The sequence below is a fragment of the Branchiostoma belcheri genome, unplaced genomic scaffold (assembly GCF_001625305.1).
Source record: "Branchiostoma belcheri isolate BF01 breed outbred unplaced genomic scaffold, Haploidv18h27 scaffold5, whole genome shotgun sequence".
Classification (NCBI taxonomy): Eukaryota; Metazoa; Chordata; class Leptocardii; order Amphioxiformes; family Branchiostomatidae; genus Branchiostoma; species Branchiostoma belcheri.
In genome coordinates this window covers 1,713,298-1,728,917 of record NW_017804131.1, presented here as the reverse complement: position 1 = coordinate 1,728,917, position 15,620 = coordinate 1,713,298, and the positions used below count along the sequence as shown (strand labels likewise).

At 45.1% G+C, this 15,620-nt stretch overlaps 1 protein-coding gene across 1 annotated transcript; it reads right to left on the bottom strand.

The window, feature by feature from the left end:
* Positions 1 to 4,952: 4,952 nt before the first annotated feature.
* LOC109480158 (transcription factor HES-4-like) lies at positions 4,953 to 6,649 on the bottom strand. Its single transcript, XM_019782321.1, has 3 exons — positions 6,262 to 6,649; positions 6,029 to 6,124; positions 4,953 to 5,896 (listed from the first exon to the last, which is right to left on the bottom strand). The coding sequence occupies exons 1-3, from the start codon at positions 6,307 to 6,309 to the stop codon at positions 5,171 to 5,173; spliced, it is 870 nt and encodes a 289-aa protein (XP_019637880.1). The 5' UTR covers positions 6,310 to 6,649; the 3' UTR covers positions 4,953 to 5,170.
* Between the last annotated feature and the right edge of the window lie 8,971 nt (positions 6,650 to 15,620).

The following is a 15,620-nucleotide window of genomic DNA, read 5'->3' as shown; positions in this document are numbered from 1 at the left end:
ACTTGAAAAGAGCGAGCAGATATTACGTCCACAAATATGGTCTCAACAACCCCTGTGTTCAACTACCTTTGTATACCAAGACAAATCTAGCATGAACTTGGAAGTACCCTCTTCACATCGTTTCCATGGATTTTAATCTGCAACCAGTGGGGATGTTGTTTTGTCTTCCGGAAAACATGATGAATTATTGAATATGTCAATAAATTGGTGGTTTTAATCGTTTGAAGTCCATCCAGGACTATCTAATTTTCAGTGTTACAGGTTGCGGTTGGCGATGTGTACATGTGTTCGTGTGTATCTATCCTATCGCAACACTAGAGTTACCTTAAGAGTGTCTGCCTTTGGTGTAATAATTAAAGTTACACTTAAAGTCCTGATCATTGGATAATCCGTTTAGAGAAGCTTCATCGGACGTCCTAATCCCACGGCGCGTCGTTTTAATTATGCAGGACTCCACTGTCGTCTTTCTGTGTCCAGACCACAGTAGTACGAGATAGAGACAACATGTATATTTCATACATGAAAATGAGAAAATGACAATAAGTACATATGAATGTGTACGTGGCTGCCTTTTCTTGTCTCAGCTCAGAGCGGGAACATGTAGAACGATATTAGACTCTACCAGGCTTCAGAAGCGACTGGAAAGAGTAGAGGTTGAAAATTCATTCAGATAAAATGCCAGGGAAGACTGGTAGAGGCTAGTAATACAATATCTATATACAGGGGATTTTAGCTTCCTTGAATATCCTTCCTAATACCAGTAAGTTGGGAAAGGGCAGGTACGACAGTGACGTCAGTGGGAGGGGACGCATGTAGGCCCGGAAATAGTTGTCGACTGTATAATGTTACAACAACACCTACTACACATATACATGTAACACACCCCGGGGTGGAGATTCAGTCTGGGATCGTCTGTAAACTGTAAGACAAAAGTTGGAGACTCCGAATGACGCAGGTTCTTTTTGTTGTGATCACTTTGTCAACCTTCCTTCTGTCTTTATCCCCCACCTTTATTGACCGGTCTCATAATCCAAAAGAAACAAATCGCGGATCAAAAGAACATCCGGTTTTCCATTCTTCCTGACTTAATGACTTCCTTTGTCGGTCCCGGCGCTGCCCCGAGCCTGTGTTCCCGTGTTGTGGGACGGTAAGCCCACCCTACGCCGCCGGTGTTGTGGTTGTAACGGTGATCGGGAGAGTTCGGGCCGCTCACACGCTCCCGGGTCACTCAATAATGCCGCCCGGTGTTTGGGGTAGACCACCGCACGGGCGATCGGCTTCCGGACAGAGCTAAACAAATGACAGTTTCGTCCCAAGTACCGATGCTATGATTCGCATTCTCCATCAGTCTTCACTACTAGTTTTCCACTTATGGCAAGGCAATATGGCAGTGAATAACAAGCACTTCCAAAAAGAATGGTGAAACACCAACAAAAGTCGTGCAAAACAGGCCTGGGCGACGCATCTGCGTCTAGATGATCTGATTACCTTTTATAAACTTCTTTTTTTTTCCTAAACTACTTTCCATATATTCAATATGCAAATGCGGTTGGGAATCTCGTTTAGATGTGCGAAGAAGCGCACTTGATGAAACTGGCATTGGCTCGAAAAGCGCTACTTGTGAAAATTAACGAATGGATTGATGGATAGAAGGATAAAAGTTGGAGGATGAACCAATGAACAAATGAATGAAAGAATGGCATTCGCTTTGTGATTACCAGATTGGACCGTGCCGTAGAGGGTTCTTCCCAACATGGATACCGTTCTTCAAACAACACATGGGAAGTCTTTTCTTTCCTCCTACTGGTGGGAAAGGTAAACCATCCCTTTTGGCACGGCGGTGTGACGTGCTGCCTGGCGGGCCTTGATGGACTCAGACTCTGTAAAACATTTAGCGCCTTCCGGCGACTGTCAAATGTCAACTTTCCCATCGCCCCGTGTCTCCAGTCCAGAATGTTCGCACGTCGTTAGAATCAGCTTCCTGTGGTGACCGGATCAAAGCAGCCGCGACAACATGTCGCCCGTGTGCGACATTCGGCAAGAAGGTGCTAACTGGGAGGAGGAGCGAGCTACACATGTGGGCCAGACTACCACAATAGAGGAAACCCGAACGGTTTCAACTTGAACCTATTGACATGAAAATCGCCTTCCTTCCAATCCAAACTTACCGACGTTTCTTCTGAAAGGTTTTACCATCTGAAAGAGAGTACACATCCAATAAAAATTTTGCCGACGTTTTCCACATGAATGGCGGTAAGGGTAGCTTGTAAGGTTCCTTTCAGATTGAAAGTTCAAGAAGTGCCAATAAAATTTGCCGATGATTTCACGTTTCCGAAAGAAACAATTGAAAGAATCCTCTGGTTTTGTTCGCTTCCCTTCATTTGATAATCGGGTGGTGCAATATCACAGGTACCGACCAAAATTTGGAAGAAGTGTAAGAAGTGACACCTTTTCAGATGAAAATAACGGGGTCCAATAAAAAAAGATTACCGACTATTGACGAAAATGACTGAAGTCAAGTTTTAGGGGTCATCAAACGGGCAAAGAACATCCTGAAATGTTATAGGGTTTCAAACGAAACACCATGTACAAGACGTTTGGAACGTACTTATTTCCGTGTAGAAATCCCCCAGTAATTATACCAAACTTTAGGCAAACGGTGGATGGTTCAACGGGAAGAAAAAGATTGTCTCATGTCTGGCAAGGACGTCATTATATAGGACGTACTTCAAGTATTATTTTTGTTTCACCAAACAAAGCGTCTAGACATTGCAACAGCCATCCAATCAAGAGCTTGCGCGCTAAGTTCCACCTTCAGCTTTTGCATTCCGACCAACAAAGGTAAAATTGTGTTCGATCCAACCAGACACCGTTAATAACCTTGAAAAATAAAGAACGAATTTCAAGGTCAATCGAAGACGTCTGTTTTGTTCACCTCGTAGGGTAAATAAATGAGTTCCAGACGCTCGCCGTGCGCACTTGTGTTTTTGTTCCACTGATTTCCTCTCTGTCGCTTATCATTGCACATAACCTAAACCTGATTTGACATTTTTCTGGATGATGTTTCGAGGAAGATATGTCAGATTTTCTTATAATCGTGTTCCAATTTACTGTGCTTTGATAACAAAACTACGCATGGATGTATGGATCGACGACACATGGTGTTGTGTATACTTTAGGACAGTCCACACCTTTTCTCTATCAAGAGTAAAGAACTTGAACAGTAATGTTATGTACAACCTTGGAAATCTGCAGGGTGCCACAGTCGCGTACCAAGCCTAGTGCCAAAGCTATTGAGAAGATATATTGTTTTCGACGGCTGTGCGGGTCGGGGCAACCTGATACCAGCCCGGGCGCACCTGGCGGGCCGTGTGGGGAGTTGGTGCGGTACAGGCGGCAGCACATTCCGTCCACGCGCCGCCGACCTGTCAGCAGCACACCCCGCGCCCGGCCTTCACCGCACCACGCGCGCGTCACAACACTCCCACTCACTTCCTGAGCGGAAACAGCCGAGGAGTGACGAGTCGCGCGCGGGTGTCGGCCGAGGTCGTGGGAAAGTGGCCGAAAACAGAACATCTACTGTAACGTTTGGTCTGGGCGCCGCGGGGACGTCAGGAGATATGTGGACAAACAAGACGCAGCCGCCGCGGCCTTCCCACCGGACCATGTCTGCACAACTCAGGCTAGCTACGAGCATATTTTTATCGTCACGTAAATGAGCTATCAATAAACGACTCTTTCCCACATAATTTGCTTTACTCGCTGGTGATTTACGTCACCATGCCATAAATTGTTCGCCATAAACATCTCCATGTATAGAGCTACTTTTTACTCCCTGAACAGTTTTAGCACCAACCCTATCCCATGTGTATACTCCAGCCTGTCAGTCAGTCAGCTTTGCAGGCATTGGGGCTTACCGCTAGATAATAATCAAATACCGTATTTTGCGACATTCCTTGTGTACTCTGTATCCCTACGGTCACCCTAACCTGCCCATCCCTCTATACTAGTATTTTCGCGACATTGACGTCAGCTGCAGCCACCCCAGCACTAAACATACTACATTGTAGTACTCTCCAAGCAGAGGTTTGTTGGGAAGATCGTTATTTTTCTACATATGCCCCGCAACAAATAAGCTTCACTGCAAGAACCTTTCAGCGGTCTAGTAGAATTGGACAGTCGATCTCCCACAGTCGCCCTATAGCACAGCGTCAGTTTGTGTAATGAAATTATGAATAGTGGATGGTACGGAAGTCGATACGCGTGTTGGTTTCATCTTGCAAAGGATGAACAACGTCCTAAACATACTCTCGAGTGGGGAGTAGCGACAGAAAACGGTGAATATGATATAAAGGTCACAATCTTCCCCGGGTAACCTCTGCTTGGAGAGTACCTACACCTTCAGGAAAAGAGCGCAGGAAGTTTGAAGAACGCGGGAAAACTCTCACCACCGAGTTTACCTACATGGTGAGAATTTTCTCAGAACTCTGTGAATGTGTTACTGTTTTACAGTGGCGAGGCAGACGTGAGACTTCGACTTGATTTTTTGCGTCACCCTGGTCTCATTCGAATGCACGTTTAGAAGGGAAAACGTATACTAGTACCACTTTAAAGTTTAGACCAAGCTCGCGTAAAACTGTATGGCCACGTCGGACACTGACTTCATGTTTACCTTTTCCGGGATTACAAACTTTTTGTTTTCCACTCTTAATGTTAATTTCCTGTGATTGGAGCTTTGCTGTTTTCCTAACTTCGGGGGAGATTCTACATGCTATTACTATCATGCATACCCACGCACACAGACACACGCACACACATACCTACACAAATACACAAGCATACATAATCTACTTCCCAGGGGGCTGCCTTTCTTCTCGAGAACAAGGGCCATTGTGATAATATAGCATTAGATAACTAAAATAACAAAATGCAAACGCAGGACAAGCAAAGAGTAAATTTCGATTTGTTTAATCTGCGTATGGAAAATGGGTACAAAATATAAGATCTTTGTTTTCAGGACATGATATATAGGCAATATAGATTTCTCTCTTCAACAATTATTTACAATCATAGGCGTTGTAAGCAGTGACGTCGAGCACACACAATTGACAAACATTTACACTGCATAACGTCCAGCGTCAGGAGTTTAAATGTCCATGAATTATGACTTTCACCACGGCCTCCACATCTTCTCGGACTCGATGGGCACGGGGACATGGGACGGCAGGCTGGCGGGGCTGTGCGCGATCTCGTACGCGGCTGTCTTCTGTGGCATTACGGTGGTGGTAAGTCCGTTTACTGGGGAAGCTGGCTCGGATTTGACGGTGACTCCGTTTGGAGAGTGCACAGCAACAAGTCCGTAGTTTTGTGGTGTGTTAGGTGCGTACACGGGGATGACGTGGCTGGGCACTTGACCGCCTGGGAACGCCTGGCTGGGCAGCAGGACGGCCACCGGCTCCCCTCCGGAGACCTGCCGGGGCACCACGGGGATCCCGCCGTACATTGTCGTCTGGCCGGCCGGAGGACACGGGGCTTGCACGGGCGACAGTTGCACGTGCTGGCCGCCGGTGGGTGCGACGGGAACCTGGACCTGGACGGGCTGAGCGTGCGGGAACACTGCGGGCTGGGCGGCGGGGTACGCCCCGGGACGAGCGGGGCTGCAGGTCCCGGCCAAGTGGTTGAGCAGCCGCTGCCTGACTTGGGTGTCCACGCTGTCAGTGGCGCCCAGGAAGCGGTTCACCTCCATCAGACACTCGTTGAAGCCGGCGCGGTACTGGCCGGGCAGGGCCGGGTTCGTGTTGGCGGCGGCGGCCAGCTGCTGCCTCTGCAGACTGCGTAGATGTTTGACGGTCATCTCCAGAATGTCGGCCTTCTCTAGCTTCGAGTGGCGGGAGCTCTGTGAAGATAGAGAAAAAAACTTCATAAATACACGGTTCTACAAAACACAAGAACCAAAATGAGCAATAAGTGCCAACACCAGCATCAAAAGAAACCATAGCATGTCAAGTACACATAGACAAATACTTACGTCTTTTTTGAGGGCGTCCAAGATGAGGGTCTTGAGCTGGTTCAGGCTGTCGTTGATTCTAGCCCGTCGTCTTTTCTCCATGATCGGCTTGGAAGACTGTAAGCGAAAAGAACGAACATTTTAGATCCATGCCAATGTGAAACCTCATTGAAAGCAAATGAAAACACATGTAGGACCATGGAGGTAAAAAAGAGAGATCGTGCAACAAGTGTTGCAATAGTCGTGTAACTCACCTTACGAGTCTCTCCCATTCTCTTCTCTACGATTCTGTCTGCAGGCATGTTGTACACAAGCGAGCGCGAGAGTAGAAGTATGACAAGTGTGAGTTCTCGGCGGACGTCCGAAGATGCTTACAGCAACGTAGTCCGCGTGTCGTTTGTAAAGATACCGTGTGCCTGGCTGACTTTTATCTGGAGCGAAGCCCTGGCGATCTTTGGGGGCGGAGGGTTCCCACAGTACATTCCCGCACTCCTGACCAATCATGCAGCAGGTTAGATCCTGATGTCGGTCCTCTATTGGCTACAAATCACTGCTTCTCACTCAGGCGGGCTTGTGATTGGTCTGACGCAGGTCAGGTCAAGGCTCATGTTACCGACGGCCGCGCCAGTCGACATCTGTTGGCATGCGGGCGCAAAGTGGCGCTTATTAGCCTGCCAAACACGTGCCGGACCCTTTGTCTGCGGCCGTCCGGAGTGTGGGAAAACCCCGCCCCCACGTCCTGACGCTGCCCGACTGTAAACAAGTACTGCAAATGTAAATAAGAAGCCGCTGATAAGTGGCTAATGCTTCACGTCGTTATCTTGAGGGGTAAGACGTGGAAAAGACTTGGGATCAGCGTCTTACCAGACTTCTTGAGGAGCTAGAAAATATGGTGCTAATCTGTCGTCACGTTTGTTCCTGGAATGGTTTGAGGAATGCCATTGGACACGCGGGGCCAAGAGTCAAGCAGTGAGATAAGAGCCCCTCGCCGAGTTTCCCACGAGTTTGCAGCGCACACCACTTGGACCGTATCAACCCCAATTTCGTACGATGAGGGGAGAAAAAAAGAAACAATTAACCTCGGATGATTGGGAAACTCCTTCTCGTCCCATTCGAACCAGGGAGCTATATCTGTGTTTCGTATAGCGCCACTGTTACATTCGAACGAAGCAATGACATCAATTATACGAAGGAATAAAGTAAATCATCAATGTTTGAGTATCCTTCCTTCAGGCACTCTAGCATTTGCCTGCCTTTACAAATAATGCTGGGACTAAGTGTGAGTGTGCAGAAACTGGATGGACCTTTACAACTTGTATATTACATGAATGTAACCTTGGGAAGCATATCTAGCTAATGTAGTTTCATAACACACGTTAAATTCGGCCATCATGTTCCGATTCACTTCCATGCACCCACCTACGCATTTCTTGATAAGGAACCCCAAATATATACTATCGTGCATGTAGCTATACAACCAAGGACCATATTTACAACATTTCCCCCGTCACGACAAGAAAGGTAACCGTGGCTATCCTTGTCTCAGTCATTACTGGAAAGGTAATGTCGCCCTATCACCCAGTCCTTATTTGAGAGCTCACAGTGCAAGTCCACGGAGACCTATTCTTAGCCTTGCCTGGCCATTTGAAAATGTCTAGTAGCCAAATCCGTCCGGTAAGTCACGGAAAAGGCGTCCGTGACCCAAACCGGGCATTTGACGGCATGTAAAGCGTGCACCAGTATGGAATCCGAGGGTATGCGTGACACGCGCCGAGGCTGTACCCCCGCCAGTGGTGGCGGTCTGGCCACGCGCCCAGCGGACGTCATAAAAGGCCTGACCGCCTGCACCCTGCAAATAGTGGCAGTCGTTCACCCCCATTCTATAATGGGACTGACCCAGATTCTGTCATGGTTCACAAATTCTTGTATGAACTGGGCGATTCTACTTCGCTGGCGAGGGACGATGGAAGGCAAATACATGTACAGCATAGACGTTACCTTTATCGTTCTTACATGTCTTATTAGAAAGACCGGCGTAGTTTGAACTTCGGATGAAAGAAGTTAATCGCCATAAAAGCATTGAGATCGCGAATGAGCCAAATTGATAGCTCATGGCTTTCCCAAGGAGATTTTGCTATAAAAAGCCTGCTCCTTGGTACCCTGTTTGTGAAGTTAATAAATCATCAAGTTTATTTATGACCACTCGATCGGTCTCGCGGAAAGAGGCTGGTGTGTTTAATGTGTGTGTACTCATGTGGAGTGTTTGACTGGTGACAGGAAAAGGTACGCTTCAGCATCCTCCGTTTGCTTTTCCCACACTAAAACAGAGCCAGACGGCTCCTGGTTTGATCAATGAGGTTTTGATCAAGAACGTTCTTTTGACGTTACATTGACGTCCTTGTTCTAATAAATCTCAGACTTGGGTACTGCTAACCGTGTGCTTTTCTCATATAACAAAGCTGGCAAATCATGATCCCTGTGATAAAGCTATTGCAGTAGAACCTTTATCACAGTTCATGTGTGTAAAACTCCTTGGTTTTCGGGAAGGATATTATAAAGGTCTTCATTCATTCATTCATTCATTCATTCATTATATTTATCTCCGCTACAACCTTCTTGACTATAGGAATAGGAGATTAAAAAGTCAATTGCGGCCAAAGAAACCTTATGGAAGGCATCTAATTGATAAGTGCTAAACAATAGGGCAAGATTTGCACCCTTCACAAAGTTTCGTGTCCACGCGCTATATGAGGGGTGCAAATGTGCCTGTCGCGTGTCTGACTAATGTGCAACATTTTCCCACAGCCCACAGCTTTGTACGTTCCGTTGTCTTCCACCCTCCGACCGGTTTTCCCACCATTCCCACGTCCCCTGAGTGCGAAAATTCCTTTGTGATGCCAGGAAACCTGTTGGTGCGCCATTGTCGGCTTGCTGCTACTACGGCGTTCCCACGACCCTCTTTTTCTCATGCAAAATCTGGTCTAAAAGGGGTCGTTGTTACACCGACATCAGCGCGAACTGTTTGCACAGAGCTGTCTGGCCGGCCTGACATCTGCTCGCCATTTTCTCCGGGCTTCGGTCACGTGACTCAGAAAAGCGCGGGAACGTCGCCTTGGAAACACTAGGACAGGATCTAGAAAGGATCAAGATGGTCAGAATACTGGTATTTCTAATGAGGAAATCTGGTCAACTGATGAGGGGGGAAATGAGAATAGTCTTTCTGCAAGGATGCAGGAAGAGTTCACACAACTGATCACACAAGCCTGATGAAACGGCAAGATAATGTGTCACTCAGGCGAGAATTCACACCACAAATTTCCCAAGGCCATCATTCAGTGGCACATTTTTGTCGAAAAGATGGGAAGGGATGGTAAGTAGATGATAGACGTCACAACAAAAGAGGGCAATAACGTGGCGCGTGTCTCGCGAACGATTGTGACTGACGGAGGGAAACCCTTGCGGATATGAGGTGAAGTGCAGCCTCCTTTGTCACCATCGGAAGTAAACAACATGAACTTTCCACATTGAAAAAGACAGTCATTGTACATCCTGACTTACCCCTTACTGGTATTTACTCACACAAACCATGAATATCACACTGCCAAACATACGTGGGAGATGTATCAAAGCATCTTTGAAAGTTTGAACAGAGGTGGAAATTCGTGGAATTCGTGAATTGATGCGAAAGAAATTTTTTCACACGACGTCACGAGAAGACTGCATCATAACGTGAAAACTATAGGCACAGCTTCGCGTCTGTTACCAAATAAATTCTAATATGAATGGTGCAGAAATAATGAAATACATTTACTGTGGATTATCCAATGAGATACTAGTATGTGCTTTTATTGCAACCGTTTTATTTCGTCGCTAAATATAAATATTTCATAATTTTGCACCAACAGGATCTAGGCTAGGAAGGTACGCAATGAACAAGAAAACCTTTCCAACATACACCTTGTGACAATTTCTCACAAAATGATACATGGTCTTCAAACCAAGCAGCAATCCTCTGTAGCTATTTTTGCCAAAACTACACCGGATAAAAGCAGCGGTTCGCCATGGGACTAGATAAAGAAGTAAATATTCATAAGTTCATTCTCATGAGCTTCTCTTAATTAACGAGTCCATGTTAAGCACCTTTTGTGAATCAAGAGATAACTCGCTGATAGAAAGAGGAGGAGCAGATAGAGTGTTAATTGGTTTATTTTGTTCGTGTAAACAAACATCTGTCTGCTGGTATAGACTGGATAAACAAAGACTTACTAGTAGCCTGCGTCATGGAAAGAACCGTTTTAACAGTCACATATAAATGCGAGGAACTGTTTCCAGAATGTTAGTAGAAGCTAGGAATAGTACAATTGACTTCGCAGGGATAGCGAGGTGTGATTTACATGTTTATACGACTCGAGTATTCCAACTCCAAGTATTTCATTACACAATCATAGAAACGTTTCAATTTCACTTTTTGGTATCTTTCGCACATTTTGGACGGCATGCGCATGTTCCTTCTTCCCAATATGTAAGAATCTTTCCTCGCCATCTGGCTCGCAACATGCACACCGTTTGGGACTTGTCCATTCTTGGATCATGCAAGGACATTATACACCCTTGGATCATGGATTTGCAATCTGATATCGCAGCAGCTTGTGACAAGCGACAAGCAAGCGGCAGCAACGTACAGTCAGATGTAGAAAAGCGCATATGGCACAAACTTTGCCATGAAACAAGATTTAGCTAAAGCTTTCTACTTTCGACAATGTAACAGCCAGTCAGGTCTCTGTGTTCTGTCCTAAGAAAACTCAGTAACCGAACACCATCCCAGATTTCAGAAATGATTCACACACCAACAGATGGCGATACTACCCATGTAACATGATCACGGATCAGATTACCTTTTTACAAAAAGTTCGTCAAAGAGAAAAGTTTCCATCTTGGCGTTATTTCCTCAGATACATCTGTAACCAGACCCCAGCTCAAGTTACAATGACGATACAGTTCAGCCAGACACATGCGCAGATGTTGTCTGAGAATCTAGAACTGATCGCAGCTCAAGTTTCAGTACAGGTGCAACAAGAAAGGAACTCTCTCCCGGCTTACCCTGCCACGGTTTTTCATCTTGAAAAGTTTTGTAACCGGACCCCATCTCAAGTTACAACACACGCCAAGTGTAACACAATACCCCCACATGAAGTCCGCCAGCGTGCGCGGTAATTTGAACCGTGCTCAAATTTCATTCAAAAGCTCGTGCTTGTCCTTTTTTCCTCCCTCTATTGAGAGACGGTTAACAAAACCTCTACATGGTGGCTCTTCAGACCTCCGTCTTTCATCCTACAGGACAGGGGACATGTTACTTTGTTGGGAATAGATGAAGTCGGCACGTCTTTAGCCCCCAAAAGCAGCTGGCCTTCTTGGTCAGACACTGTCTAAAACGAATCGTTGAAAAGGACATAGTCATAGAATCACAGTTCACACCTAAAAAAAATTACAGGAGAAATTCCTTTATTCTACAATTTCTTGTTTACTCATGACCTTCTTGGCCAGAGCGCGCAACTTCTATGAAAAGATTGATATAACTGAAAACTCGCAAGGATGAAAATCTTCGATTACACGTTAGAGATGCCTCGCTGTTTTCTGTGCACGTATGATGTAGCAGATGACGATTCCGCTTATCGCAAACTTGTTTCGACTCCTCAACTCCGTCAACTATAAATGGTAAATCAAGAACATTTCTCAGTGCCACTACATAAATGCATTGTGACATTTCGCAGCAAAACGCTGCGTGCGAATGCCATTGAACTCCAGCGCTAATACAGCTTCGGCAGATGTTTGCTAACTCGACGAAAACCATCAAATTAACACCGTTTCTGCCCCTCCCCTTCCTGTCAGCCCTTTCTGTCGAGACGATCTCAAGAGGTACTTGTCGGACACTCGCTAATTTACTACAGTCAATCCAATAATGACAATAATGAACTTCTGAATATGCACGCAGCTCACAGCAGTGACAGTCGTGATGAATTAGACAGAAACCCTGTACTTATTTCTGTGAGAAAGTTACCACGTTTTTAAATACGTGAAACGGGAACGTTTTTATCGCCTGCTTGTGGCGAATTTGATAAACATTGCATGCTGGGACGCCAGAGCTGCTCCGTACATGATGAGAAAATCTCCAGAAGTCCAAGCAGATACACAAGAAATGACTACCCCTAGTTCGCCATATGGTGTATCCTGAAGATACACCATGGAAGCGTCATTCATTCCCTTGTTATGTTCTCTGAAGAAAAGGCACAAGAACCAGTCAGATAGGTGGAACGGCTCTCGCTTTATATCTGTCAACGAGCGATGTCCATGAAAGGAGAAGTTTAGCATTTAAACAGCACAGATACACTCGGTTAACAGACTAGTCCTGTTGTGTATAGAAATGGGCGATTTGCTCTGGCTGTTCATGATTTACTGCGAAGATTTGTCGCATTGTTCAACTTCTTTGATGTGAAGAAAGAAACCTCTGATACAAAGAATGATGCACACTTTCGGATGGGATGGAATCATTCTTATCTTAGCTTCACCAACTAACAATGAATTGCAGAGAAAATATTGCTAACTGTATTATGTATTCACTATACGTATCTTTTTTAAGATGCCATTGGCATTGTCAATTTCAAGTTTTTACTTTGTCTTCTTCCTTCCTTCATCCGTAGTCATAAGGTTTGTCATTTTCCAAGAAAAGTTTGGTATCAAATTTGCAGAGTCAAAGAAGAGGTAGGCTAGCGCTTTAGAGGTTTAACAGAAAGTTGAACTGCATATTTAGCGCGTTGTTTTTCCTTTGAAAAAGAATCCCGAAGTAGCGTCTTGAATCCCGTCATTGTTGAAGAAGACAGCGCGCCAGAAATCCAGCATATGGGCAATTTGTTAAGTGTCATCCTCCGCACGTTTTCCGCGTTAGTCCAACTTTCATCTTCCCGGCGGACAGAAGCCGTCGCTTCCGCAGCGACTGGATCGATTCGTCCCGGGTCGTTTTCTTTACATGCGAGAACAAATGTTATAGACTTTCCCCGACCTTACATAGATATCTATTAAAGTAAGGCATCTTCACCGCGTTAAAACGTAAGGGGACAATAGTGGCATCTTTATCCAGTGGTAAAGGCATGAACCGTTGCTCTACATACAATTGTTGTTTCAGAATTATTCACATTCGTGGTCGTTGCAATTGTGTAACGTTTTCTTTTAAATTTCTCTAAAAGATTCCTCTAAAATCTTCTGTTTGATATAATATGGCCTTGACGCAAAGCTATTGACAGATCCTTCTATGCTTATCTGTAGTACGAAGAGGAATGAATATACGTAACGACAATCTATTTAGGCAATTACCGAACCTTACCCCTGACCTTACCTACCCTTAACACACACAGACACACACAATTCAGAGTTTAAACACGTCTGTACATTAATCACTTCACCTGTTTACGGTCTGATCGACATTTGAACGGAGGCACCATCCGATCTGATTATCAACGCCACATAAAACACGCTCCTCAACCGGGCTCCTCATGGGAGGTAAATGGGGAAAAGGTGCGAGATCGCCGCGGGACCTCGGACATAACGGCGCTCCTGTCCGTACGTGAATCACTCGGCGGAGTTGGAGACAATATGTCTTCCCTTTGTCTTACGTAGGGGACCAGATACGTCGGGACAAGAATGTCGCGTCGCCATATGGCGTCATGGACGTCCACAGAACCACACTTGTGAAAACTGGCACCTTTACTGAACAAGAGTTTCTTACGAGGCTGACTCGTGGGTGTCCTTTTCAAAGGAAGACTTTCAAGGAATGCAGAATATGTGGGCATCTTCATACGGGGGAAACTGTAACGAATCGACACAGAACTAGAAGCTTGGAATGTTTATAACGATAACGTCCATCTACCGCAAAGATCTGTACTACTAGTATACGAACCCACGACAATCGGTTTTACAGACGCTTGTCATCAGCACAAGACATAAACTTGGTTCAATGCTCGTTTTTCTGCAATTACACCCAAAAATCATTACACTTTAATGACAACTCGTGTTTAGTGTTCATTTGATGACAATCAATTAGGTGTGAATGATTAGTCTACTCAGTTATATCACCCACATTTTCACACTCAAATGATGCCCTCGCTGTACATTAGTCTACATAGTAATACTTTTAATGCAATATTGATGATGGCAATAACAAGAATGACAACAATACTCTGTTCTGTGTTGTTACATCTACGTTTCTTCAAGCACATTTTAACCGTTCGTTAACCAACTTGACAACCACTAACAACAGAAGGTGCTTCCTTTGAACACAAATTGGCAAACCCTACTATCTTCTCTGCTTTCGTTTCAAAGACCCTAAAGACAAAATTACGGGTTCGGAGATTATTTTCCTTGCCATTCAGACGCCAAACAATACTATCCCATTAGGACAGTGTATTATGAGGGGGAGAATTGTTTCCACGGTGGGGAACCGCAATGGCGATCTTACGAATGTGCTACAGATGGTTATCATTAACTTCCGTCGTGCAGTTTCATCAGAGTCCACCACAAAGCCGGGGTTTTCTTTGGGCGGCAGCTCTCCGGCCAGTCCATTCTCCGGCTCGCCTGGGGTCACAGCCGGGGTCAGTAATCCTGTTTCACAGTGAAGCATCCCGGCGACCTGCGCTGACCAATGGTCTGGACCGCAACAATGAGATAATCTTCCGTAATTTCGCTTAATATCTATAACTGTCCGTAATCCAGTTATCCCAGTGGTCACGGTTGTCCTGTAAGTTTGGCCTTGTTATTTCCCTGATGGATCACCTTTTGATGATTCGATTCTTCATTTTTCCCAAGGTATTTCAAAAATACTGATTGCGAAGAACTCCATTGAATCGGATTGCAGAATCGTCGTCCATCTGTGTCCACTGGTATATTGTAGGGGAGACAGATGTCTTATTTGCCAAATATGGTTTTTAATGTTTTTCTCCACGGTGAACGGCTCGGAGCCGGACGCCGATTTTCCATGGTACTTACTGTATCTTCCATTGTCAGGCTTACTGAATCTTCCATTGTACTTTAGTTCAGTATCTTTCATTGTACTTACTGTATATCGCTTATATATATCAGTCCTACAAACTCAGGATCCGTGAATTGGGTGCGTGCAGCTCTGTTGGAACTAAAAGATGTACAAATAAAGACAAAACGCATCACTTCAAACATCACGTTATGTGTTTTGGTTATCTCCCTCCGTCCATTCTCACATTCGGTCTGAGACAAGTGCTTATCTCACCAGGCAGTTGACAAATGTACATGTACTAGTACTTTACTCTTATGGTTTGTTGATTAGTAGCTTAGCTTACATGTATCATGTGACAGAGAATTATGATTTTCTTTTTTAATATTTGTCCTCGGAGATACTTCATTATCGTCAGCATTCGTTGGAGAAATTTGGCTGTTATTGTGCACTTGTTTCTGTTTTCTTTCGGACCACTTTTCACCATGCACTTTGCTCGTCAACGCTGTACAATTCAACCCTTGGGCTGATTTTGCTTTTTATCCCCATTCATTGTAGAATTACTAGAAATAAACCTTGCTTGCTTGCTTAAAAAAC